The sequence below is a fragment of the Chlamydotis macqueenii genome, chromosome 15, assembly GCF_036417535.1.
Source record: "Chlamydotis macqueenii isolate bChlMac1 chromosome 15, bChlMac1.mat, whole genome shotgun sequence".
Taxonomy (NCBI): domain Eukaryota; kingdom Metazoa; phylum Chordata; class Aves; order Otidiformes; family Otididae; genus Chlamydotis; species Chlamydotis macqueenii.
Genome location: NC_141570.1, coordinates 6973392 through 7000255, shown reverse-complemented (window position 1 = coordinate 7000255; position 26864 = coordinate 6973392). Strand labels below are relative to the sequence as shown.

The 26864-nt window shown below is 43.3% G+C and overlaps 1 protein-coding gene across 1 annotated transcript in view; it reads left to right on the top strand.

The window, feature by feature from the left end:
• Window positions 1–26550, top strand: part of FAM20C (FAM20C golgi associated secretory pathway kinase) — a 60862-nt gene extending 34312 nt beyond the window's left edge. The window contains exons 4-10 of the mRNA XM_086760037.1: window positions 11862–11954; window positions 13756–13871; window positions 21929–22109; window positions 22723–22832; window positions 24352–24433; window positions 24528–24587; window positions 25396–26550. Coding sequence (XP_086616163.1) covers window positions 11862–11954; window positions 13756–13871; window positions 21929–22109; window positions 22723–22832; window positions 24352–24433; window positions 24528–24587; window positions 25396–25648 — 895 coding nt within the window. The 3' untranslated portion in view covers window positions 25649–26550. The remainder of the gene's footprint in view (window positions 1–11861; window positions 11955–13755; window positions 13872–21928; window positions 22110–22722; window positions 22833–24351; window positions 24434–24527; window positions 24588–25395) is intronic.
• Window positions 26551–26864: the final 314 nt, after the last annotated feature.

Below are 26864 nucleotides of genomic sequence, written 5' to 3'. Positions count from 1 at the left end.
CCTGGGGAATGGCAAGCAACCAAGCGCTGTTCTGTATTCCTTGTTTAGCTGAAGTTCTGGCTGGGAAGAAAACCCATTAAAAAATGGAAGTTTACCCATGAACTGCAGAACCAGCTCAGGACAAAGAATAAGTTAGACACCCTTCACGGAGGTTGTGTTTGCTGACAGGAGGAGTGGTAATGAGACAGGAGAAAAATGAAAATAAATAAAAAAAAGAGAGAGGTTGCATAGCTTGCTTTATTACAGCAATGAAATACCACACCATATCGAAGCAATTCCCATTTCTTTAGTAACCACAAAGTAGTCTGAAGCAGGCAATTACCCCTTCTTCCCAGCTCAGAGAGACACGTCACCCTTTGCCACCGCGTTAAGGAATGTTAACAGCAGTGGTAAGGTGGGTTCAGGGCTGCGTGAGCTTTACTGGGCAATCACACCTCCGAGGAATTAGAAACACTCGGCCCTGGGGAGCCATTATCTCGCAGTAACCACAGGCCTGCTGTCCTCAGTGGCATAATTATGCGAGATTCTCAGAATTTGGGGTTGAAACGGGCTTGAAAAGCAAAACTTGCAGTTCTCCTGGTGAATGTCCTTCCGACCAGCAGAAGGACTGGGCACCAGCACATCCTCTGGACCCCACCGCGGGGCATGGAGGAGACTGATGTGTAGTGGCTGAGCCAAACCATCCACTGTCACTCAGAAGATCTGGGGTTTCCAGGAGGAAAATGCACAAGACGCTTCACTGTTCTGGTCCCCTGTTTCTCATTTTGTATTGGGTGTGAGAACGGCATCCAGAGTTCGAGATCTGTATCTGGTAAACACACCTCGCTGTACAAATGAGAATTTCATGCTCTTTTTTTTTTATGTATTGCTCTACACATACACGCCATGTAGGCTCTGTCCCGTTAATGGTTTTGATGGTAATTATTTGTCTGCAAAATCTTGAGCACTTAACTCAGTGCAGTTCGGTATCCGGTAGCTCATAAATGGTAAACTGTAAATTAAAAGCCAAAACTGTTCTGGATGGGTAGGTGGGAAGGGAGGAGGGAGCATGCCGTAGGTTAGCACGGTTACTCCTTTGGCGTCCTTGGGCAAGTGGAGCTCCCCTATACAAATGCAGATACATAGGTCACTCATGACACAAAGCAGTGAAATTTCAAAGGATTTTTCATTTTCATAGCTGGAGCCTTAGCATCCTTTTTTTTATTTATTCTTCCAAGCCACAATAAAATGACAGCCTCATTGTATGGCTAATAGAGAGCTGTGATTGTATCAGGCTTTATCCCTATTATATGATCTTAAGAACTGCCAACATTTTGTTTGAGAGAGAAAGGAGAAATTCAGACTCTGAACCACAAACTGAAACTGCACTGAACGGGCTGAATAAAGGGTGCAAACACTGTGGTGCTTCTAGTTTTGTCAATATTCAGCCCAAATAACTCCTTCCACTTGGGCTGGAGAGGGAAATGTTGGGTCTGTGTTGCTCATCCATACTGCCTGCGGCCCGTCAGCCCGTCCCTGTACCTGGCACAGCCCAAACGGCGTTTCTGGAACATGAGAGCTCATAAAACTTGTCTGAGCTTTTCTAGATCTACTTGCATTTCCCTGCGTGGGGCAGGAGACATGTTGAAAGCCAAGACTTGAGTCTTATTTCTGGTTAGTCTAGCAATATAAGTAAGAAAAGTAGTTCCTTTTTTTTTTTTTTTTTTATTTAGAGGAGTTGCAGTGCTTTGTGTGGTGCAGTTGTTTGGGTACAAGGAGTCTTGAGGACACCTAGGACCTGCAGACCTCAGTGTCAATCTGAAAGCTGTCATCTGGGATCTGCCAAAGCCTGTGGCCAAACTGCCTTGTACTTTTGGCAGAATGACACATTTTTTCCCAAGGTAGTTGCTGTCATGGGTGGAAGAAGAAGATGGAAAAAACAAGTGTGGGTCTGGAAGCAGGCGGGGTGAGCGGGCAGAGCTGCTGGGGGATCTGGTGCTTATCACTGGCTTGTTCCTGCAAAGTGCTGAGCACAGAAGAGCTCCGAGGAAGTATTAAGTCTGTGCTTGACTGTCAAGGACACACAGAGTTCACTGGCTATATGTGTGCCCAAAGTTAAGCGTGTGCTTAATGAGGCTAGAGCGCTTCGCTTAGGGCAGAGCTGAATCCTTAATAGCTCCGTGTTTTGCAGCTTTTGCTGAAAAATGGGGCTAATATTTTCCTGCTTCCTGGGAGATTTTGAGGACAAGCTTACTAGCATTCATGATTCTTGTAATGATGGGAAGGAAACTCATGAATAAAAAGGAAGTTATGTATCGATACATCAGGTTCATAGTAATTACTTTTTCCAGCCTATTTTGAACTGAATCTGTTGTGAACCCTGAGAGTGCAATGGCACACACATCACGTACAGTGAAAAGAAGAAATCCAACAAGCTGAAAGAAATTTGGGCTCTGCTATGCTTCTAATGTGTTTAATGTTACTGTTCCATTAAATCCCTACCCTTAATGACCCCAGACATATTAAATAACATTCTCAGGGCTGCAGAAATGCTTCAGACTTCTAATTTTACACATATTTTCCTCCTGCACTCTCAGAGCTCTACCAGTGTTATATATTGAAAAACCTCTGTGGAAAATATTCTGCAGTCTTTCTCCTGAAGAAAGGCTGAGGGTACCTGGGCTCACACTGAGCCCGGTTTGCGCTGCCTATTCAAAAATAGTTTTTGCAGCTGTATCATTTCTCATGTTTGCAATTTATGGCTAGCAGACAATGTACAACAGAGCCTCAAAGGGATAAATCAAGGGGAAGATGACAGATATCACGAGCTCGGCACGGCAAAAATGCTCATACCACTTGTTTAAGAGCACAAACGAATCCAAGCCATACGAGGGCAGAAAATATTGATAGTGATATAGTTTCTTAATGAAGACACCTTAAAGAAAGGCACAAAATATCATTGTAGCACCTCATTAATGGTATCTCCTGCTTATTTAATTGCTGTGAGGCTTTTTTTTCTCCCTGCTGTGGCAACAGCATTGACCCTATTAATGTTGGCACTGGGAACTCTTTTGTTGTGCTGTCAAGTACCTCTTAATCTTTCGACTCCTCTGTGTCAAGTTAGGTTTCTATCTTAAAGATGAATCAAACCTTATTTCTGGATTAAGAATTTTTTTACCTGCAGAGTAAATTAGTGACAGGAGCTTCCCAGAGCTTGCCTTTCTCTTCATACCTTGACTCATTTGTTTTTCTGTACAAGCCCTGCTTTTTCCTGGTAGAAAAAAAATTTCTAGCCAACAGGCACTACCACCTAGCCACCAACGTTCGTCTCTTCTGCATCCCGCATCCCCTGTTCCCACCAGCACCCCAAAAGAGGGAGAGGAGGATGAATTTGCAGCAAGTCCTGCACACTTGCACACCTGCAATTCTGCATGTGTGTGCTGCCTCCTGCGCAATCAGCATGCCACTATGGATTACCTACCTCCCGCTGGGCTCCCGCAGAGGGTAGGCTTCTTTAAATCAAGGTATGAAGACCTGAGCTTCTAATTTTGGAAATACACACTTCAATCCCCACTACTGACCAAAAAGCAGCCATGCGTGTCATTACTTACAACAGAAGCAGCCCTACACACAGCTGACAAAAGTGGTCATGAAAAGCATCTTTATTTCACTCACCTCAGCATTCAGTGGTGCTGCTTTCCAGTAATCACCGAGATCAGCTTCTATCCCATAATGCTGGAAAAACTCATCTCACCTTAAGTATTTTAAACTGGCTTGCTCTCTAACACTGTGCCTGCTTCTTAAATTTGAGATGTTTGTGAGGTGCGAGGGATACACAAGCAAATATTATACAGAATGATCCTACTTGTCTGGTCACATCATGTCCAGTACCACAGCAGGAGATATTAAACATTGATGTATGTCTTGGAGTATACATTAAGTGCACCTACGTACATCCATCTAGAGTTTGGTAGCATTGGAGCTCATCTCTCTGATTTTGTATGGCTTACCTGCTTTATAACAGCGTTTCTTTTTGCCTTCTTTCCAGCCATCTTCTAAATAATAATAATAATAATAATAATAATAATAATAATAATAATAATAATAATAATAATAATAATAATAATAATCGCTGTGAATCTGAGATCTGACCAGGCTGAGAGTGCTGTCCCCAGCACTGGGACCCCCTCTCTTCAGCCGCGTTCCCTGGGAGCGGGAGGGGGATCGGCAGCTGTCATGCTGAAAAGCGTGCGTAGGGAAGACATCCTGACAAATGTGCTTACGCTAATATTTTTTTTCCATTTGCTTTTCCCATGGTGACAGGCAGCTACTTACTAGGCAGAGCTGGAAGTAATATTCTGAATTGCTGAAGGAAATTTTCCCAGTTGATCAAACTCTTACATGTTTTGTGCTGATCAAAGATTCTCTTCATGTCTTATGTATCTGAAAGTGCAAAAGAATGAATGAAAAAAAGAGCTGTACTGTGCTGGTAGACAATGAAATGATGATTAGTGAGATTATGCCTTAACTCTCCTGTCAGCACAATGTCAGTGAAGGCAACGGTATAGAGAGGGTGCATTCCGAGATGTTAATACCAGATCCAGATCACTAGAAGGAACAGAAAAGCCCCAAAGAAGAGGAAAATGTCTGGGTTTATTATTATTTTTATATTTTAGCGGAGAATAAAATGAATCATTTGTATTCTTGGAACATATTAGTTACCCTGATTATTCAGCCCTTCATATCCTATCTGCTTGTGTAGTCAGGAGTGGTAACTCATGATTTGCTCAGGTGAAAATCTGCGTTTATATATATATATTTATATATATATATATATATATAAAAATACATCTCCTGCATGGGACAGCAGGAACCTTTCACTGGTGCTGCTCTGAGTCAGGGACTGCTTTTGCAAGACCTTTTCACAAACACCCTGATCTATTTAGAGGAATCAGAGATTGTTTCATTGTCTTATAGAAACAGTGCTGGTTTTAAGAGGAGAGCCTAAAGCTGTCTTCCAAGGCTTTGGGTTGGTTGGAATGTTAATGAATTAAAACCAAATGAACTCTGCTTAGTAAAGAAGGGGCCTGTGAGCTGAGCAATCTGCAGCCTAAAGGTATTAAGGCTTAATTCCCTGGTCTTGGCTTGGGGATGCTCTTTTCAGGAATGGGAGCCACTTGTTCTGGCATGTCTGTGCAAGTATTCCTTCCTTGGAAAGGCACTCAGATCAAATCTAGCAAGTCTAGCAAGTCTATGATGGTCTTGCCTTGATCGTGGGGCAAGGAGGAAAAGCGAGACTGGAAATCGGCAGAAGAGCGAGGCCAGGACATGGGACAAGGAGGAGAGGGCTGTAGCCATGCGGTTGTGAAAGGACATTTTGAAGATCACGTTATAGCAATGTCTGTCAAGAATGGTTTAGGTCTAGCTGATCTCGCCCTGCAGCCAGGGGATGGCTTAGGTGACCTCCTGAGCCTTTTTAATTTGACTCTGCAACTGGAAATGGAAAGAAAACCCACCTTAATATACGGTTTTGCTGTGGATTTTCTCTCCCTCTTCCCCCCATTATCCTCCTTTGCCAGGTAACAAGATATTTATATATACACATGCTCTTTGGGAAGCTTATTGCCATTCTCTACATCAGAAGGTTATGATTTATATTGAGCTAACTGGTCCTTGAGCATGTGCTGCTGTCAAGCTCTCTTCGTCCGCTCGGGAGAAAAGCGCTCCGGGCATGGCATGCAGTAGCATGATCTCGGTATTTATCCTTTTGGCAATTTGCTAATTATTCCTATTGCTATCGCATCCCTGTGCAGATTTCTGTCTTTCTGCCACAGTAAATGTTCTCTCATTTTTCTAGCTGCAGAGCTGCTAGTTAAACGGGAGCAGCTCGCCTGTCCCGCAGAGGCCCATGTTGCCGTTTGGATGATAGTGGTGAAACGGGCCAAACATCCTTTCTGTACCACTTATATTGCATGTCTTTGCATCCCTGGCTTGGCTGCTTGTTTTCTGGACCGTATTCTGCTCTTGTAAACAGCTCGTATCGTTCCTGGGAGTGCTCTTCATAGCAGAACGCTTCCATAAAGCCAAAGCCATCAGCTGCCAAGACTCCATGAGGAGTCAGAAATAGGCACCAGATACCTTCGCTGCTGTAGACGTAGCTGCATTAGCAATATCATTTATCTTCCTAAGGACTTACTAAGCCACTAAAATGTATTATAAAATTAAGTGGCAGTATTTCCACCTGTTCTAACTGGTGCCAAACGCATAGAAAGCCCTCCCGGATGATACGACTCTGCATGCAAAATCTAAGTGCCCTCCCAAGGACTGCAGCTGCCTCAGAGACATCGGGTTTTTTTTTTCCACGGGCTGCCTCCTTCACTTAGAATAATAAGCTTTCGATGATCTCAGGGCACTCTAGATCCCTCTGCTGCACAATCCAATTTGACATAAGGGTTGCGGGGAGGGGGAGAGAATCTTGCAAGCAGACACCGGACTTTTAGTCTGAATTTTCCACTGGTACAAAGAAGTTCATAGGTGAGGGCTGGGGAGATTTCATGCCTGTCCGTGTTGGCAGAAAGGTTTTCCTGACTTGATGGAGCATCTCCGCTTCGGTTGCTTGCTGGAGCAAGGGGCTGCCTACAAAGCCCCACAGTTCTGCTTCTGAATGTTAAAAGTCCCCAAGTCCCTCCCAGGCCACAGAGTAATTGAAACAGCAGCGAACTGCAGCCTTTTAGTCTTGTATCAACTGTATTTTATGATATAGGCTGTATTGTATATTAACTACGGAGCCTGCCGCTCAGCTCCAGGGCAGGTATTTAAACACCTTAAATACTCACCAGGAAAAAGGGAAAGCTGCTTTCCAAACGAGAAGGAATAGCTGCGTGTAGCTGTGGGTAGACCCAGATAATCTCCAGTTATCTTGTCCGATAGCCGAATTACTCTCTTATCAATGTTACCTGTGTCCCTGCCAATGAGATTACTGTGCCTCGTTGTCTTGTTGCGTCTCACAGAGATTTCGCTGCTGCTGAATTTCCCTGGCAGGAGAGGGTCAGAGTCTCCATCTGCAGAATGGCCCAACCCGGGCAGACCCACTCCCTGCTGCAGCAAAGCATATTGTTGTGATCCATAATCATCCCTAATCCCTGAGGTTGATTCCCCTGATTACGTCGGAACAAGAGTGCTCCTATTTAAAAGGAGCTGTTTTCCAATCAGCAGCACGTCCCTTCATTAGTTAAAGTGTGCGGGTTTGACACAAAAGGTGTCTGAAATGTCTCTGGGCTGTGACAGAGGAAGACAGCGTGTGTCTATCAGGATAACACTTAGCTCAGATTGGGCTGTTTGCCCTATTTTCTAGCTTTTTGGCTGCTGTACGGATAATAGGACCCCTCCAGTGCGGAGGAAGTCTGGCATCGAGGCAGGATTCTTTCGAGTAATACATGGCCGCGGTGGGTATTAATCCTGATAATTTAGGCAGGTGTATGCGAGGGATCTTGGGAATTAAATATAGATTTCCATGTTAAAGGTTTCATTTCTAAATGGCGTTTTCTGAAATGCCAGGGAGTCTGCAGAGCCTGCAGTTTCCCTGTGGTGATGCGGTTCGTGAACAGCAGAAAAAAACGCAAGAAATTACTAATGTTGGGGTTGGGGATCAAGTAATTGGCCAATAAATGTTTACAAAAGCATCTAAGAAAAACTTGAGGCATTGCAATTATTTCTGCATGCGAATCACTATGTTGGTTTATCCTGATACCACTGAACACCACAACAGGTCCCAGCCATAGCTGGAATGGAGCTGACTGATTTATTCCTGACTATGTTCATTTACCAGAGTAGCTTTATTTCTTCTGTTCGTAAGCATGACTATAGCCACAGGATCAGATCACAGTTGCATCTCATGTCAATCCAAATGTGTCCCTGTCCTGTTCAAAACCATTCTTTACTTCCCGTGTTTTCTCCGAGTTGTGCCATGCCAGGGAAATTTTCACGGGATTTGATTCCCCTGAGTTCTTATTTCTCCTCTACTAGTATTACCGTGCTGATTTGTCTTTTCCTCATGCTGTAATTGGTCTGGTGCCATTGTGTAATTTTTAACTGTGTGCAGTATCAACAGACTTCCATCTGTCTCTCCTCCAGAGCTTCCCAGCCTGCCGTTATAAATATCTGCCAAATCCTTTCCAAAGAGAGGATCACCGGATTCCAACTGTTTGCAAAATAAGAGACGCTGCCAGAAAACCTCTCCCACCGTCTGCAACCTGTGCAGAACCGGTGTCCGGCATGCTGGGAGATGTTCCTGCTGGCACCGAGGAGCTCTGACCATTGCTTTAGTTCATTGTCCCTCAGAAGCGTGCCCTTCTGCAGAGGGTTCAGCATATTGATCTGTTTGCTCAAATATCTCATTGTGTGTGTCATTTTATTAGACAATAGCCTTCAGTAGTCATCAGGTTATAAAACCAAAATAACTTGAGGAGTGGGGTTTTTTCCCCTTTAAAATGCAATTCTGATTTAAACCACGCTGTGGGATGGATTGGTTCCAGTGCTGTTTTATGAGATACTTTACCTGACCTGTAAGGGACTTGGAGCATATGCCCCTTTCGCAGCCTGTCACTTAGAGACCAAGGGCCAGTTGCCACCATCAAAAGCCGCAGTAACTGGTAGGACTTGCTGACTGAACATCCACATTGCTGAGAGCAGAGTGTGATCTTCCACCTCTCTGTACACACACCTCAGAACAAGTCATTAGAAGAGTTAGCACCAAACCAGGCAAGGCGTTGATTAGATTATGCACATTAAAAAAAATAGCAACTTTTAAAATGTGGATAAAATAAAATCACATATAAACATTTGGATAAAGTAAAAAATACAGATTATGATGTAGGTGCCCTTTTAACATTGTTAAAGCCATTCTCATAACAGTCCATTGACTCCATTGATTCAAGGCTGTATTAGGCTCCTGTGGCTTTTTACATCCATTGTGTACCTTAGGCTATGATCATCACATGCGTGAGCGTTTGCTGGTGGTACGGCAGCTTACTGTGGCTGAGGAACTACCTACAAATCTCTTTAGGTGCTGCTGCAGACATTAAATGAACAATAAATGTATGTTTGAATAAAACTCTTGCCAACTAAAGTTAGATCCAAGGAACAAGGTTCCTATTCTATCTATGGGATGTTGGAATAAGTCAGTAGAAAGGATTTTTCAAGGTTATTTCAGGAGAGGGTTTCACGTTTGGATCTGCTACATCTTAGTTCTGCAGAGCTTTGCAAGGGAGGGTAAGGAATGTAAAGCATCTTGTAGGTTTGATAAACCCTTCCAGTCTGCGTTCACAATAATCCAATATTTCCAAGAGACAGAAAAGTAGGTACCATACTTGTTTGATATGGGCATAGACCATGGGGAGTGTGGCTGCAGAGTGATTTTCTGTAGATAAGTAGAGGGAAGCACCAAAGAAACTTGGGAGCTTGTTTCATGATGTAGATAGTCAGGTTCAAGAAATACTGGTATTTCCACTGCCTAGATTGCAGTGTGGATTTGGTGTCCATTTTTGAAAGTTTTAGGACAAATCAAGTTCATGATTTTCTAGGAGAGTGCGTTACCACTTAATAATACATTATGACAGGAGAGAAATATGTACAAACAAGTCTAAGCCTGCAGGACAGCTGTACTTACTTCCAAATGAATAATATCCTCAGCCATTGCCAGAGGTGGCAAGGAGCAAGTAGAAAAGTGAAATTAGAGAGACCAGACTATCCCGGCGGTGATGCGCTGACTGCCCGGCGTGCCGAGCAGCCAGCACGAGGGAGCTGGGCTGCGGGTATAGCTGTGCTTGCAAGATTGAGATCTAGTCCTTATTGAAGTCTGATTTTCTGGAGCAAGATTTTCTTGTAAAGGAACAGCCGTGATTTGTTTAAAGGCGTTGGGAGAAAAAAAGCAGATGGCATTGATTAGCTAATTAGTAATATTTTCTGCAACTTATCAGCTGTGCTGATATGTGTAAAGTTTGCTAAAGATTGGGATGAGTCTCTTGTAGATTCGTTGACAAAATTGAATATTTTAAAATCTGGAGGGGAGAGAGAGTTATATAAGAAAGTGTCATTTTCGGCCCAACAGAAATATGGTAATCTTTTCTTTTGAATTTATATTCAGGGCTCATTTCTTCATTTTTGGGGGGAATATGCACAATGAAGTGGCAGCTCTCCTAGCTCTTCTCTTGATTGTATTGTGTAGCGTGTGACATGCCATAGTTTTCTGGCTCTCCTGTATTCCTCTTTGTGGGCGTGCTCCTTCCCCTTTTGCATTTATTATGGAGACAAAGCAAAATATTATTTTTTATCTTATGCCAGACTCACTTTTAGCTTGTCTCCTTGTGAACCCTTTGCAGCCACAGCAGCACCCTAGCAGGACTTCTAGCAAGTGTTGGCCGCCTCCATGACCACTACTATGACGGTGGTCAGTGCTGATTTGGCTGGGGCATCACTGGGGTGCTGGAGGCCCCTCTGACCTTGAGTTATACTGGACACAAGTCAAATATCTTGATGTTGTCTCTATGATGGCAATAGTTCACCATTTAGGGTGAGATAGAGTATTTTGCCAAGATGTTAATATAAAGAAGAATGTCAGAGAAAGGATATCAGCCTTTCAGACTCTGCTGGTTGCATATCAAAATCTTCATAGAGTCAAAAAAACCAAGACCCATCCCATCCCATTTCTTCAGCAAGATGGATATGGGAAGGATCACAGGCAGATACCAGTCCTGATAGTCACCGTGGTCTTTGTAGGAATGAGCGTGGGTGGACACAGCTTTGGGTTCCCAACAAGCCCCATAATGAGGACTTGCTGCAAATTCTCTGGAGGTTTGAGCTGTGCACCTGCTCCATCCCGAAGCCTTTGATACGACAAGGTCACGGTGTGGAAGCTGTATTTTAATTGCCAGTGTGTAGCATGGGTGATGCACGAGCTATCAGCTGGCCACCTGTAACAGCAGGGAATGCAAATAGCTTTGTTTTCCTGTTCTGGGGAACTGTCCTCCCTTGCAGATCCTCTGCAGAACAGCTTTGCAGTGCTTATCTCCCATTTAAGACTTCGAAATAGGGCATGATGCAGGTTGAGGTGGTGCCCAGACATGGTACTGGTCAACTGCCTGAGTTGTGCTCCATCTAAAAGCCATCAGGACTGGAAATTGCCTCACATGAGATCAAGATCTGCTCCTCTGTTATGTAGAGCTTTCTATTTTCCATGGAGTTCAGTGTTGAAGCTTGAGCCTTTCAATTTCCATCAGAATGACATTTTTTATTGGTTCTTAAACTGAAGAAACAACAAATTCTGCATCTGCTCTGGAGCACGGTCTTGTTAATGTTCTTTGAAACATGACATGTGTCATGGCCGTCAAACTGCAATGATCCCATTTCTTCTGAAATGAGAAAAACATGTCACTTTTGGCTCTAAGTAATACAAAGGGAGAGTCATATTTTAGATAGGAGCTGCATGACTGCCAAAGATGAAAGAAAAATGTTATTACTTTTGGAAATTTCATAATTACAGTTAATGACACTTTAATGAAATGACATTGTCTTCACCGCTATCGCTAATGAAATGCTTGAGAGTGATAAAACAGATCTTGTTAAATAGAGCGAGAGTCTTGAGTGGAATAGCTTTGTGACAGCAGCCTGCATGCACAAGTCCTGAATTCCTATTTTTTTGTTACAGAAGTTTAAAAAAGAAGATAAAATGAAGGCTACGTGGCACGTAATGCACACATGAAGTATTTAAAGGCCTTCTGTTGAGCAAACAATACTAAACTCCTGAATAACACGCCGATGACTGAGCGCTGCTCTGTAGAAATGCTAACCCTTCATTAAAACACTTTCCTTGTTTTTCTTTGCAGACAAACCAGAGAACAAGAAACCCCGCCTGACTTTTTTTATTTCTCAGACTATGAAAGACATAATGCAGAAATAGCAGCATTTCATTTGGACAGGCAAGTAAAATGGATTTGCGTTTAAAAAAAAAGTGGAAATATTGCGATAAGTTTCTGGACTTGGCCAGCTCTGTAACTGAATTACTTTTTAAAAAGGGGAAAATGGAACAAAGGTGGGGAAATGCCATGAATAAATGAAATGGCAGATGATGAGAGGGTAGATTAATAATTAGGAAATGCGACTTGGTTTGGGAATAAGAAGCCTGGCAATAAGTAATTCTCAAAAAGAAAGAGCAATGATATTGAAGAGAAGCCGAGAAATGAATTTCCCCTGTGATCTTGAAGTGCAGATGGAGAGGACCCATCTCCTGGGGAATATGTGGCGTAAGTGTGAGGAGAGTCTGCCTCACCCCAATTAGCTCCAGGGCCTGCAAATCCAAGTGAGACCTGGGGAATCAGGCAAGTATTCATGGAGGAATAATTGAGACAGGGAGGGAGTTCAGGTTTCACAGCAAAAAGCTGGGGCTGCCCCATGTAAGGAGCCTATTTAGGCCACAGGGTAGTAGGAAGGAGAGGACACTGATGGTCATCCCGTGCTCCTGTTACCTGGAAACGTCCCTGCAGGCAGACGTAGTGCCGGGTGCGGTGGATACCCAAAGGCTCGGAATGGACTGTGGCCCTTCAGCCTGCCCAGATTAGGAGCAGGAATTAATAATTAGTGAGGAGCTATTAACAGTATGGCTAGAAAGCATGGCATTTCACAGGCTGAGTTAGAACCGAAACATCACACTCTGAAGTGCCAAGAAACGTCCTTCAAAAGCTTGAAACTTTGAGGCCACAAATTATTTGGGAGTATGCGTAGCATTGGTGCCTTCTGGGTTGATAGTTAGGATGAGGGCACCTATTAGCAGGTGGCACAGGGTAGATTTGCCGTTAAGAGCCATCCTGATCAGATCCATCAAGGATCTTCTGTGTTTTTTTGTTGTTGACCTTGGTGTTGATCACTTCTGCTCGATATTTTCTATTGCCATTTTAAGCAGATGGTGCTGTAGGAAAAACCGTTAATGGAGATCCTATGGGGAGGTATGTTAAATATCCACACACTAAGCAGAAGTAGTTGCTACCCGATGTAGAAAATCTTATCAGCAGACAGTGGACATAAAAATCCCACCTATGGGGAGGCTTTGTGTGGGGACTTTGCCCTTCTACTGTGTCTAATAGCAGTGCTTTGTAGGGAGTTCTTAATGGTCTACTAAGGCGAAGGAGTTTGGAATAGAGAAAAGCTCTTCACCCAGCCTTTGCCCATGGAGAAATTTTCAGTCTCAGGGAGATTGTTTAGGTTGATGTAAGGGTATTAAAACAGAGAGGAGCAGAAGCGAATAAATCAAACAAATACTAAGACTATTAGGAAAAAAAATTACTAGGTTTTACTTCTATTAGGTGGTGTTTATGGAAGAAAGAGGTTAAAATCCTATTCCTCAAGTCACTTAAAAAATTCGTGAGCAAAATGCATGTTATAACAATTCTGAAGTAGCACAAAATCAAAAATAAGTTTCTACTGTCTCTTATTTCTGGAATTCTATATATCTTCATTTTTTTTTTCATGGAACAACGTGCCCCCATACTGTTCTGTATTTTGCATCTGCTCCGTGCTATGTAGGCCAGTCAGAGCTGATCATATTCAGGACATATTTTGTAATATATTATACGAAGGATTATCCAGTTTAAAGTTGATGGGCTTTTTACTCCTTAAAGACCACAGATAAATGTGCCTTTAGAGTGTAATGAACCTTCCTAAAGCCTATCACTATCATTATATTTTCATCCTTTACATAAACTGTCTCTTTACTTTCTCTTCCAGGATCCTGGATTTCCGTCGCGTGCCACCGGTTGCAGGCAGACTGGTTAACATGACGAGGGAAATAAGAGATGTTACTCGTGACAAGAAACTATGGAGAACATTTTTCATCTCACCAGGTAGTCTTGAAAATAACACTATATTCTTTCTATCCCACTGAACAGGTACTTAAGGGAACAATGTGTAGCTTGCTTAATTGCTCAGATATTTCTAATAGAACTGTCTTTTAGGCCTTTGAATAAAAATAAATGTGGAGACACAGCCTACAAAGAAGACTTTATTGTTTTGAATTGAGTACCTTTTCCCCTTGACAAATTACCCACAGAGACGGGCTTTTATGTTCACAAAAGCAATGTATTCAGTAAATGTTTTGTGTAGAGTAATTTCTAAAGCAATTTCTTCTGTTGCTCTCAGTTTACCCAAAACCTTATTACTTAGCCCGTTAGTTATTTAGACTTTTTTTTTCCTACCGCAATGGGATCCGTCACTTCTGTTGGTCAGATTCATTTATTTCTCCATTTTGACTGGAGGACCAAAACCTAATTTTCTCAGAGTCGTGAACCACAGTTTTTGTTACAAGAGGAGTTTGAGAGAAATCAAGCAATAGATGTGTAACATATCTGGCTTCCAGCTCAAATTCTCCACTGAGTAGAGGCCAGAGTAGGCGTGACCCAAAATGTTCCCAGTCCTCATTCTTGCTTCGAGGACTGACCCCAGGGACCGATACCACTCTCTATTTCGATTACTCTTCATCTTTTCACAATGTCTGATGGTCTCCAGCCAAGGATGGACCTCCACAGGGTGGGACTTTTACAAGCACAGGGTAAAACCATGCCCTGCTGACCAGAATATACACCTAGAATAGATAAAGATGGGCAAGGGGTTGGAGAAAGAGATATCATCTCTGTTTAGCATTTAGGCTTCTGAGATGGAGGAATTAAGGCTCTGAGTTAAGGCGCGAAAATACGTGCTTAAGTATGTTCTTAGAGAAAGAATATATAGGGAAATAGTCAATGTAAAGTATAAAGCTATGTTCCAGTGAGCTTAACTCATATTATTTCAGCTGCGTGCAAATGTGCTTTGCTGAATGCAGGCTGCAACTTCTGTAACAGGCAATCTGGAGCAGAAATCTCTGGAGATCTCTCCCTTGCTCTGTGTGCGATTGGCCAGAAGCTGTTTATCCCAGATCCCTAAAGTCAGGATCCAAAGACTTAATTACAGTTTCTCCTGACGTAACTGTAATTTATTGCTGTTAGCTAGAAACCAGAGCCCTGTCATTGCAGAGCTTTCGCTCTTAAAATGTTTATCACACTTTTGTGATCACCAATAAAATCATTATTATGGCTGTTATTTTTAGCTTAATATTTATGTTCAGCTCTGCAGGACACACAGTTGAGCAGACAGTTATTTATTCCAGTAACTTCACTTGTAAAATGCATTACATAATTACAAGAGGTTTCATCTTATCCCGTGTTATGAGCGCTCCAGTTTTACAGGTATGGTCGTGGTGACAGCGGTGACAGCACGTGGGGGCAGTACATGGTGACAGTGTTCACCAAACCTGATGTGCAGACATTTCTGTGTGCTAGGCACTTGTATCTCAGTCGCTTTCTCTCCTTCTCTATCTCATCTCTCTGCATTTTTTTTGCTTGATTTTTTTTTTGCAGGCAAACAACCACACACAAAAGATGCAAAAATATCTTGTGACTGTTTATGTGCGCGAGGTATTTTGGCTCATTTGAAATATAAGCCATTTTATTCCCATTTCAGCAAGTAAGACATGGATTAGTAGGTTTGCTTGCTTTTTAGTCTTCCCAGGTTATATAGCAAGGCTTAGGGGTGAACTGGAGTGATTTCTGAGAATTACAAAACTGTGCTCAAGTACTGAGCAGCTTACAGGAGCCAGAGCGTGGCAATGCAGAGCTGAGGCTGCCGGTTCGGATGAAGATCTTTATCTTGTCATTATGAAATTCCAGACATCCAAGGGATGATCCAAGCCTAATCCTTTACTCAAATTTATTTACAGGCCTCATATAAATTCAATTAAAATATTTGATTAACTATGAACCAGGCTTTTCTGGAGAATAAAACGCTTAAGCAATTAATTTTTCTTTCAATTTTACATTTTGTAAATCAATATACTGTGCTTAAATCATGTTGGTTACTTGTCAGAGTTCTTCTCTACAAATTAATCGGATTCTCATTAACATATGCCCAGCCTCCATCTTGTATTTCATACTGATCTTAAAAGGCAGGCATTAATTAATACTTAATGAAAAAGTAATAAAGGCTCTAAATTAAGCATTTAGAAACAAATTCACAAACTTAGCAGGCAGTTCAAGCAGCAGATTGAGGACAGAAAAGGGAAAAGAGGAGGGTGCTGGGATGAACCGCGTGGCCTGGGGAGGTGAGGATGGAGAGGGACCAGGGGCCGGGGGAGGCTGGAAGAGGCTGACTTGTCCCCTCTGGCAGATGAGGGGCAGCAAATTAGTTGGTTTTGAAGGAGAACTGATTACAAAGCTGAGAAATTGTGGTGTGACATACAGATGTTTGCAGTAACCAGTCTGTGCACCCTCGTTAAGCTATCGAGGCCCCTCTCGGACTCCCTTTCGGGTGGCTGCGTCTCTGCATCTCCATCCCCAGCAGCGCTCAGCCACAATTAATGGTCATGGGGACACGTTGTGCCTGCTGGCAATGCATCCCTCTCCATGTACCCATATACATCTCTTAAAATTAAACGAGCGCTAAGTGTAATTGATTTGGTACAAACCTTTTCCCGTTGGGCTGGGAGACCACTGTTGGCAGTGGAAACCCTCAGAGGGTGAATATTGATGATGCTCATCAATACACTGTATTGTTCCCTGGACCAGCGTGGGCATGTGTTGGAAGAAACCTCACTGAGGTTTCCACCCCAGAGCTATCTCCCTTGCCCCATCAGGCATGGAAATCGGGGCCTCCCACTGCCAGGAAGCTGCAGGCAGACGTAGCTTCAGAGCACGTGGCAGAGCGGCATCCCTTCTTCCATTGGAAAATGGAAATGGCTGCGAGCAGACAGCTTAGTCGATGCATTAGGCTTTGTTCAGAGAGAAAGCAGATTGCAGAAGAAGTGCACTTCCAAGCAGTTTGGACTAAACATGAGAAATGGAATTAGGTCAGTAATTATTTAAATTAATTTTACATCCTTTGCAGTAGGGCAGACTGCAGTAGCCCTGCTACTCTTACAAATGAATGGTAATTTGCTAGGAAAAAAGAGACATATTAATGATGTCAGCTTTCATTTTGGAAGTAATAATTGAGGCAGCAGCTTCAAGAAATCAATGTTACACAGCTAGTAAGCACTAGGTTTTTGTTCATATTAACCAATTCCAAGAGATTATGGATTTTTTTTCCCCTCTCAGCAAACAATAGCAATCCTGAATTAGCTATTATTTTGCTCAGGTAAAAGAAAGATCTTTTCATGTATTACTTTAGTAAATATTCAGGATTCTTTGCAGTACTCCAATTGCACAGGCTTGCTAAATGTCCTCTATTAACAGTCATGCAAATCTCAATAAAATAATTGCTCTGCCAAGCAATTTCCTTTAAGGTATCTCCACTTGTTCCTTGAGAAGAATTATTGTTCAGCTATCAGGATGATGCGCAGAAAATGTGCAGATGAGTACACAGACACTCTGGTTCTTAATTGTTGTAATTAGTTGGAGTTTCGATCACCAGACCATGATTTTTTTTGCGTGGGTTTCATTACAAATTGTGTCCATTCATCCTCAGATAATGAAAACCAGACATTTGCAACACCGCTTGGGATTCTCCTGCCTCTCTAGTGCTTTGGGGAAACAATTTTGGTTTTTAATGAAGAAGGAGTTTGCATGGTGCAAATTCCCAGCGTTTGAACATTTCAGCATGTATAAACATCCCTCCCTTTCTCGTTTGCCAGCACTGCTGCAGTTGCCATTTCTACCCACTCTGCAGGAGCACAAATTCTTGGCAGTCGCTTCTTTTCCAGGTGCAACACCTGTACTGCATGAGAGAGGAACACATGGGCTGGACAGTTTTAATGAGAGAAGGACCACGCTCCAATAGACCTCATCCCCCCTTTCCCTCTTATTTTTCCCTCCGAAAGGCCAAACCCTGCTCTTAGCATGAGATTGCCAGCAAAGCACTGGGCTTGTGTCTCCAACTGGAATTCCACCCTCAGCCTGCTGCGCAGAATGTGGGTCACCTACTTAGGTTTCAAAGAAGCTTGCTACTGCACCTTGAAGTCTTAAATGAGAACTGTGTTTTTTCTATATTTGGTACCTCTTTTTTTTTTTTCCTACATTTTTAAGAAACCTTAAAAATTAATATTTCCCCGGATAATTCAGGCTGCTTCATCTCTCTGCCTGTAATAAGAACTCGTCCCACTCCCGTGTAAGAACTAGGGTAGACATACCAGGATATCTTTTCTATATCAATCAAAGCAGTTAATTTCTTTAATAGTAGCTTGAGATATAGCATCCTTCCACCTCCACTGTCCTCAGAAATGGTACAGGAGATGTGGAGCTCCTATACCACAGGTCTGAGCCCACAGGGAGAAGAAGAGCTGGCAGAAGAGGCTTTGCCGTTGAAAGTGACTTCTCCCTGAGAAATACACTTCTGCTTCTACTGCGAGTTTGCTGCTATAATGACAGGGCGCATCTTGCCATCGCGCGGAGGACTGGGCTCCTGTTGCAGGCAGTGGGGGCTCTGTGGGAAGATCAATAGCTGGAGGAGCGCAGGAGGAGCGGGGATGAACGCCCGGCATGGTGCAGGCGGCACGCGTGCCCGCTGTGTCACTTGGCGAATGCCATGACTGCCGTAGCCCCCGAGCTTTCCTGAAGATTTATCTGGATACAAACGTGTGATTACTGTCAGATGATTAGTCCCAGTTGCTTTCATTGACAATGCAGAGCAGAGTTTCATTGTTCCCAAAGTTAAAGTCAGAAGCAAACTATTAAACACAGTATTTATCTTCCCACTGTGCAAAATGCGGTGTTTAATAGAATTCCTTTTTTGAAAGGTCAGATTTACATAGCGAGCAGCAGAGGCTGCAATAGCGCGGGAGGGCCATTGCTGGGCCTTTGGCTCTTTACAGAACCATTACGGCGGCAGATAATGGAGCATTGGCTTCCCACTGCCAGGTGGAAGTCAGGTCACAGAAACCCTCGAAAATAAATTGTCTCAGGCGATCAAGATAAATCTGCGTGGGTTCCCTCCCTCCACAGATGAGCAGATGATGCTGATGCAGCTGAATTGAAGCACGAGCCCCACTGCAGCTTCAAACTGGTGGAAAAATAAACCCTGGCTGCAGCGCAGGGGAGAGCCTGCCCACCGAGGCAGCAGGCGCCCAGGAAATAAGGGTTCTCTTTATATCACTTAGCTCCCCTGTGCTAGCCTGCAGCGAGCAGCATCTGTCTGGGATGTCTGGTAAATCCTCCCTTGTGGCAGCCTGGAACCCCTTGGAATATTTTGTCTGCAAGAATTTCTTTTAAGGGCATAAATCACAGATGTTTCTCCTCAGTTTTTCTTTGCTGGGAGTATCCCAACCTTCCTAACGGCCCAGTATGATCCCCCCGTTCCCAGGCTGTCTGCAGCTGGCAGTGCTGCCCGCAGGTGCTTGGACAACCCTTCGCTTTCATCCTGAGTTATGGAAGAGGTTCACAGGGAGGCATGGAGCCCTGCTGGTTTTGCCAGGATGATCAAAGGCGAAGTCGAGGCACCTGTGTTAGCCCTGCGGAAGCTATGCCAAGTCCACACTGTCAGAGCATTTTTGAGAAGGAAACCCATGAGAGGTCACTGACTGCAGGGCAGCGCGCCCCGGGCTTGCGTTAGGTTGGGTTTGTCTAGATGTTGCCTTTCCACTTGATTTTAGACAAACGAAGTGAGTGAGCCTGAGGTGGTCCTGGAGCTGGTGCATCTGGTGTACAAGGAGAAGCTGAGGGTTTCAGATTTTTTTAACCTGGAGAAGCTGGCCTGAAGCTGTAGCTTGGACGCAAGTTTCCCTAACTGCAATCGCTCTTTTCCCAAGCAATTTGTAAAAAGGTTTTCAAAACTTCACTCTTAAAGATATGAGTGATATTAATGAGTTGCTTAAAAGGAAAAATGAGTGGCCTTTCTGTTTAGAGGTTGATAGGCATATGGTGTGATGAGCAGTGCTGAGACTTGTGCTGGGGTTCATAGGAGATAGCCAAGCTGAGTGGCTTATTGGCCAGGCCCATGGTCACTTCTTAGCTCTGTTCCTTTAATTAAAATATTAAGGGACTAAGTATTCCTCATATGTAACAAAAAGCTTTCAAAATACTTTTTAAGAAAGGATATTCTGCATGGTAAAACTCTTTAAATTACAAAATTAGAAGTGTAGACGTGCTGAGTGCTCCCTTCCTTCCTTTTGTAATTCCTGTTCTTCATTTTCTCTTCCCTGAAGTACTTTTCTTCCAGTAATTGTCAACAAGGTTTTTGACCACAGGGTAAATATTTCTGGATTGAGTCAGGTTATATTTAACTGGTATGAGCCAACCCTGTGAATGGAAATGTACAGTTTGGGCTGGAGTTGTTCCTGAGCACAGGTAGATGGGTTGTCCTTGTGAGTCAGTCAGAGCAGAGGGATTCAAAAAGGATGTGTCCAGACTAAAGTAATCCCAACTTAATGAGCCAATCTGATGACTGTCAGTAGAGGCTTGGAAATGAAGAGCTGGGACAAACTGTCAAGCACTACACATCAGATTTATAGTCCAATTATTTGGTGTAATTCCATGGTTAGCAGTCAATCTCAGATAATCAAGTTAGTTAATGCAATCAAAAACATCGTGAGACCTTATTGCTTTTCTACATTCTCCTTCTCCTCTTTCCCCAGTTGCAGCTCTTTGCCCTGTTTCTCCCTCCCTCCCGTTATCTCTGTAGCACCGGGGCCGGTATTGCTCCGTGTCCTCTTGACTCATCGTCTCCCTTGCGTCACCTGCCAGCACCACACCATCTCTGCTGGGCGCTTTGCTGGCCGTCAGTTGGATCTGGACCAGGGGGATGTCACAGCAGTGTGTGGGGCAGCGTGCTGCAGGGCATCGCTGCCATGAAAATCCATCGGCTTACCTATCCCAGCCAAGGGGTCATCTGTGGCAGGCAGAACATCACCTCCCTCTCTATTCACCAGCCCTTCCTGCCTCATTTATACTGATCCTGCCCAAAGGGAGAGGAGTTCAGAAGTAATATTTGAATTTAGAGACCTTGTCGGGAATTAGGAAGCAATGTGACTTCTCAGCTTCATGCATTACCATAAGGAAAGGGCACGGTCTTCCTCTGATGGCATTTTATGTGCATAAAGCAACGCCAAAAGAATTGTAGCACACTGACAAGATCAGCATTGTGCTCCTCTTCTTGTTCATAGTCCAACGTTGGTGTGGTTTGGGGGTGAGCTGCTCGCTCCCACCTCCGGTGAATTCCTGTGGGGAGGGGTTTCTTGTAAAGAGGTGGGTGTTCCTCTTGGTACAGAAATATGCCGTAGCAGCTTTGGGGAGGTTTTAAGCTAACACACGCTCCAGAACCTGCTGCAGGTTCTTTTTTTTCCTGTGGTTGTTGAAGTAACATGATGTGTGGAGGAAGATATTTGTGTTTGGGATGTGTGCTGACAGAGCTACATCTGTGCTGTTTCCACCTTCCACACACACCCCCACACGAGTCTTCATGGTAAATAATTCTCTTTGGTAAAACTGCCAGTTCTTCTCATACCAGCAAGTAAATGAATGAAATGTTGTTGTCTGTTCTTAAAGAAATGAACCAAGATTTTGAAAGGTGACCTAACTTTGGGCATGTGCCACTTGTTTAGCTGTGGGATTTGGGGTTCCAGCCTGGCGTAAAAAATATCTCCCAAAGGATGTATAAGTCTGGGAAAATGAAAGGAGAAGGGAAAGGATTAAAAACAAAAATTATGGTTTTGGAATATAAATAGACTGGGAATAGTCACAGAATGCTCAGCATAGAGCATGATCCCAGACACCGGAACGAATGTCTTTCTGGTGGTTTCAGTGCGGTAAAAAAAAAAAATATGTGCGGTAATGGGGCTTTGGGTCTGAGATTTATTTCTGCTCATACATACATCAATGCTTTTATGAGTTCTTGAACACTAATTTAAGGGTAGGTTTTAAAACTCTTTTCCTTTATTTGCCAGCCAACAACATCTGCTTCTATGGGGAATGCTCCTACTACTGCTCCACAGAGCACGCCCTGTGTGGAAAACCAGATCAGATCGAAGGGTCCCTGGCTGCTTTCCTACCCGATTTGTCTTTAGCTAAAAGGAAAACCTGGAGAAACCCTTGGAGACGTTCCTACCACAAGCGCAAGAAAGCAGAGTGAGTAGTGGCGAGCGAAGGGTTCTCCACCCGCAGAGGGAGGCAGGAAAACAGAACAGTGCTGCAGTTACTGCCCTTGCCTGGCCTGAAGCATTGAGGCTTAGGAGAGCATCTGCATTTCTTCAGCGGGCCCAGCTCCTGGGAAGGGACAGAGTACTTAACGCTTGCAAGGAGCTCCAGTTTATGGTCCTGGACCTGAAAGGACCTTCAGTGGCGTAATTCCCTCCTGGGACAGATACTTCCAGTGGCTTTGACAGGATGCAACGGGACCTGTCTGAGTCCTATCAGAGGGAGAAAGATTCACTGCTATCAGCAGCCCTAAACAAGTCTCATATGTTTTCATCATATAACTGATGGTGCAGCTGGTCTCCTAAATCTTGAAGCTATTAGCCAGATAGTTTTCAATCTTGTTATTTTCTTCCTTTTTCATCAGTCACAATCTTTATCGGTTGCCTGTATTACGGGAAGCAGCCTGAAGAATTTGCTGCCTCTACCTGACCCTGCCCTCAATCAAATGTGATACAACTAGATCTTTCCAAAATAACTTTTTTTTTCCCTAATACTCAGGAAGCTTTGTATTTCATGGAAAATATCAAAATATTGGTTTTTCCAGATGGGAAGTTGATCCAGATTATTGTGAAGAGGTTAAACAAACACCCCCGTATGACAGTGGGACCAGAATTCTGGATATAATGGATATGACAGTTTTTGATTTCCTAATGGGTATGTTTCATCTCTTTCAAAAATTAAATGCAACATTTAATTAGAATAAGAACCATTTCTTTCTACACCGCTCTGCATAGCTCAGCAGTTTGGCTGAAGCAGCATTTACTGTATGTGCCGTTCTAGATGATTATGAGAAAATGCAGATTTACATGGTTATGTATTCCCATCAGTGCAGATTAAAGGAACAAATAGATTTGGAAATACAGCGATGATGAATGCAGGTCAAGCTAGTCTCCTTCACCACAGTTAAGAGCTTCGTGCTTTGCTTTAGTGAGAGCTTTACCATTGTAGCATAGGGCTCCTGGATGCACATGCAAGGACTGTTCATTATTGGCCCATTGTTTTCAGCCTGCAGTGCTATTCACTGCTGCTTGCTCTATAAACTGTCAGAGGAGGGGGAAAAAAAAAAAAAGATGTTGCTTTGTCACAAAGGCACCTGTGGTATGTATCAGGAAATATCTTTATCTGTTTATGTAACCTGTTCAGAATAAATAACTATTAACAAGCAGGTAATAGTGACCTATTTCAAGCCTACTCAGTGGTTGACACTGAGACGTCCTCATGTGAAACCTGTTCTGCTGCAGCTAATATCCCTGTAAGGTGCCAGCATACAGACTAGATCCTCGGACACGTGCCATCTGCCATTGCAATCACAGCTCAGGAGCCGTATGCGGCATCTATAAGTGCCTCAAGACCCCCTCCATGTAGACGAATTCATAGCTTGCTACCAATACTCTGCACATTGACCTTAAAAAGCAGACCATGCATGTCCCTGCCTTGGATGCCCAAAGAGAGCTGTTCAGCTGTACCACTGCGGAGGCATCCTGATCCCTATGTTCGAGCTATAATAATCATTTTGGCTTTCCAGGCAGCCAGAAAATTTGAACAAAATTCTGAATTGAGGTAAAACAAGATGTTTGATTGTGGTTCAAAAAGTTTAATATGATATTAGCAAAGTCATGTGGATTAAAATCCCTGCTTGGAGGATGCATTTTCCCCGCCCTAAGCTAAGCCTTGCACCCAGCACACACACCATGGCTGCTTTGCACGCCGTACTTACCCAGGGCTGGAGCAGCAGGGCTTGCTTGCCCTGATGAAGCTCTGCTGGCTCAGGATCTGACTAACACATGGATGACCAGGTTCCTGAAGCAGCTGAGATGCCATCGTACTTGAGAGGGATTTCCTTGGCATACCCCAGGAGGGGTTGCTGGAAGGTGGGAAGGTTCATTTTGTCTCCTGATGGGTCCTCTTGAGCTCAAGTATAAAAGCTACAGAGAGCCTGAAGAGCTCCCAGAGGCATAACAGCCCATCTTCTAGTGTCACACACGTCAAAGTTTCCACAGTAGAGGCGACTGAGCTCAGCAGATCCTTTCATTGCTTTATTTGCCCCACAGAGCCGTTGTGTTTGAGGGGCACTGGGCTTCTCAGTGAACCGTGGCTTTTGTATTGTCCTCAGCTGCAGGGTAAGCAGCCAGCTGGAGTGAGAACAATCTATTTTTTTCTCTTTATTCTATAGGTAACATGGATCGACATCACTATGAAACCTTTGAGAAGTTTGGAAATGAAACATTTATTATCCACTTAGATAATGGAAGAGGGTAAATACCTTTAATAATCTTTCTGGGGAAAAGAAAGAAAGAAGTTAGTCTTTAAAACAACTTTTGTCGTGTTCTTGCTCTTATCTTTTAACAGATTTGGAAAATATTCCCATGATGAACTTTCCATATTGGTGCCTTTAAACCAGTGCTGCAGGTATGTTTCATCTCCAGAGCTGTTTCCCATTTTATGTAATTGTTTCCACTAACAGGACTGAAAAGTTCAGCTGAATCCTGTATTGCATATCACGGAGAGGAGAAGATGTTACGATCCTGTCCGGGGAGCCTGACCTGAGCTAGCCCTCAGCATTGGCACTGACATGTTAAGTGCTTTGTTGAGATCAGGACCTTGCAGGAGCGTGGCTGGGAGCTGTTGTCAGAGAGGCTTTATTTACACAAAATTCATCTCCCATTGAAGTCAAGCGGCAAAACTTTCCCCAGCTTGTTCAAATGCCTCGCAATGGCTTTCTGTGGTGCCCATGGCCAGGGTTTGCAGAGAGGACGGGTGGTATTTAGAGTTTCAGCTTTGCATGGCTGGGACACAGGGCAAGCTCCATGCCTGCGGAGGCTCTGGCTGTCCCTGCGGGGTGGGATAGCGGGAGCCCCCGCTGCCCCCACGCATGTCCCAGCGTTGTGTGTGTCGGTGCCAAGACTGGTGTGACCCCACGAACCCTGCACCAGATCCGGTCGGTGCCTTACCCAGCTGAGGAATGTGAAGGCATCTGCACTTCACTGTAGAGCTGTGCTCCAAAACCTCTCCATCTTTAAGGGCTCCCAAAGATCACAGGCCAGGTGACAACAGCATCTGGTCGTTAGGACGGTGACAGTGCCTGGTTCTCATCATTTCAGATCACAGAATAAGGTTTTTACACTGTTATCGCTGTGCTGACTGTAAGCCTTTTATCACTGTCAAAATCAATAGTGATGAAAATATTGATTTGCATTTTTTTCTCCTTTTCTCTTAGAATAAGGAAGTCTACCTATCTGCGATTACAGTTGTTAGCCAAGGAGGAATACAAACTCAGTCTCCTGATGAAGGAATCTTTACTGAAAGATAAAATAGCTCCCATTCTCTACCAGCCTCATTTGGAGGCGATGGACAGGCGGCTGCGGATTGTCCTCAAGGCTGTTAGTGACTGTATAGAAAAGGATGGTTATGACAATGTGGTTGAAAATGACTTTAACGCTGATGTTAACACTGTTACGACCGAGAGGTAGTGAAATCGCAAGACTACGTTTTTACCAGCCAAGTAGAGAAGATTCAAAGAGGAAAAAAAAAAAAAAAAGTCTTGCAAAAGACTGTGTATGCCACTTCATGAATTCAGTGAATTCAGAAATGAGATATAATTGTTCCCAAAGTAGGTAAAGTGTAGACTCTGCAAAGGCTTAGTTCAGTAAGAAAAATAAGTCTAATGTGATGCTTTTCATTAGTTCCTAAAGAGAGATTGTGGAAAGATGCAGAAAATACTCAGATCATTGACAGACAGTAGTCTGATAGCAAAACACCTCCTGTCCTTTTTGTATAGAAAGGAAGCCTTTACTTAATACTTTGTATTTATATATGGTATATCTATGAAACCCCAGACCTACCTACCAAATTTAACTAAGAGGGACGGCATAGTTTTGTGACTCACACTTTATTTGTGGTGACAGTCCACTTAGTATTTTGTGTTAACCCTTTAAGTGCTCTAATCCACTGTATCTTATTTAAATTGAATGCTTTTTCCCCCCCCGCTACCCAGCATTTAAAGGGTTACGGCATTATGAACTTTTAAAGGCAAAAATAATAATAATAATAATAATAATAATAATAAATACAGTGGTTACCGGAAGGGAATTTCACTAATTGTGCATTGACAGGAATACTTGAATGTTGGTTTTACAAAGTGATGTAAATGACAAGTTGTACTATTTGTCCATAAGGAGGTGGCAGCTCTTATCTTTCTAGACTATTATAGCTGAGCTGCTACTTTTCAACTTTGCTTTTGATAGTTTTGTGTAAATATATACATATATGGGTAAAAAGCTGCTTTCAGCAGCTCTAGGCTTACTTTTGCAGCATTTTTGTGGAATTGTTTGCAACGTGGTAAAAGTGCAATAAAGATATGGCAAAATGTGTAGCCATTGTGTTTAAATTGATTAATTTTTCACTGGAAATCTTGTTCAGAGCAAAGCTGCGCACGCCGGCCAAGCGTTCCAGAAGCAGTTGTTTAAATTGTCGTCCCCTTTTGTGGCAACAGCAAACTGAGCTGAAGCAGGGAATTGGTGATGGATATACATTACAGCTCCGATAAGGACCATGGTGTTGAAAATTGCTAATCTCTCGTATGAAAGCATTATTTTGACTAACATTTCAGCATCCCTTTCTCTTTCAATTATAACTGTAGAACGACACCTCTAAAAGATTATGGCTTGACACACTGCCCAGAGGATT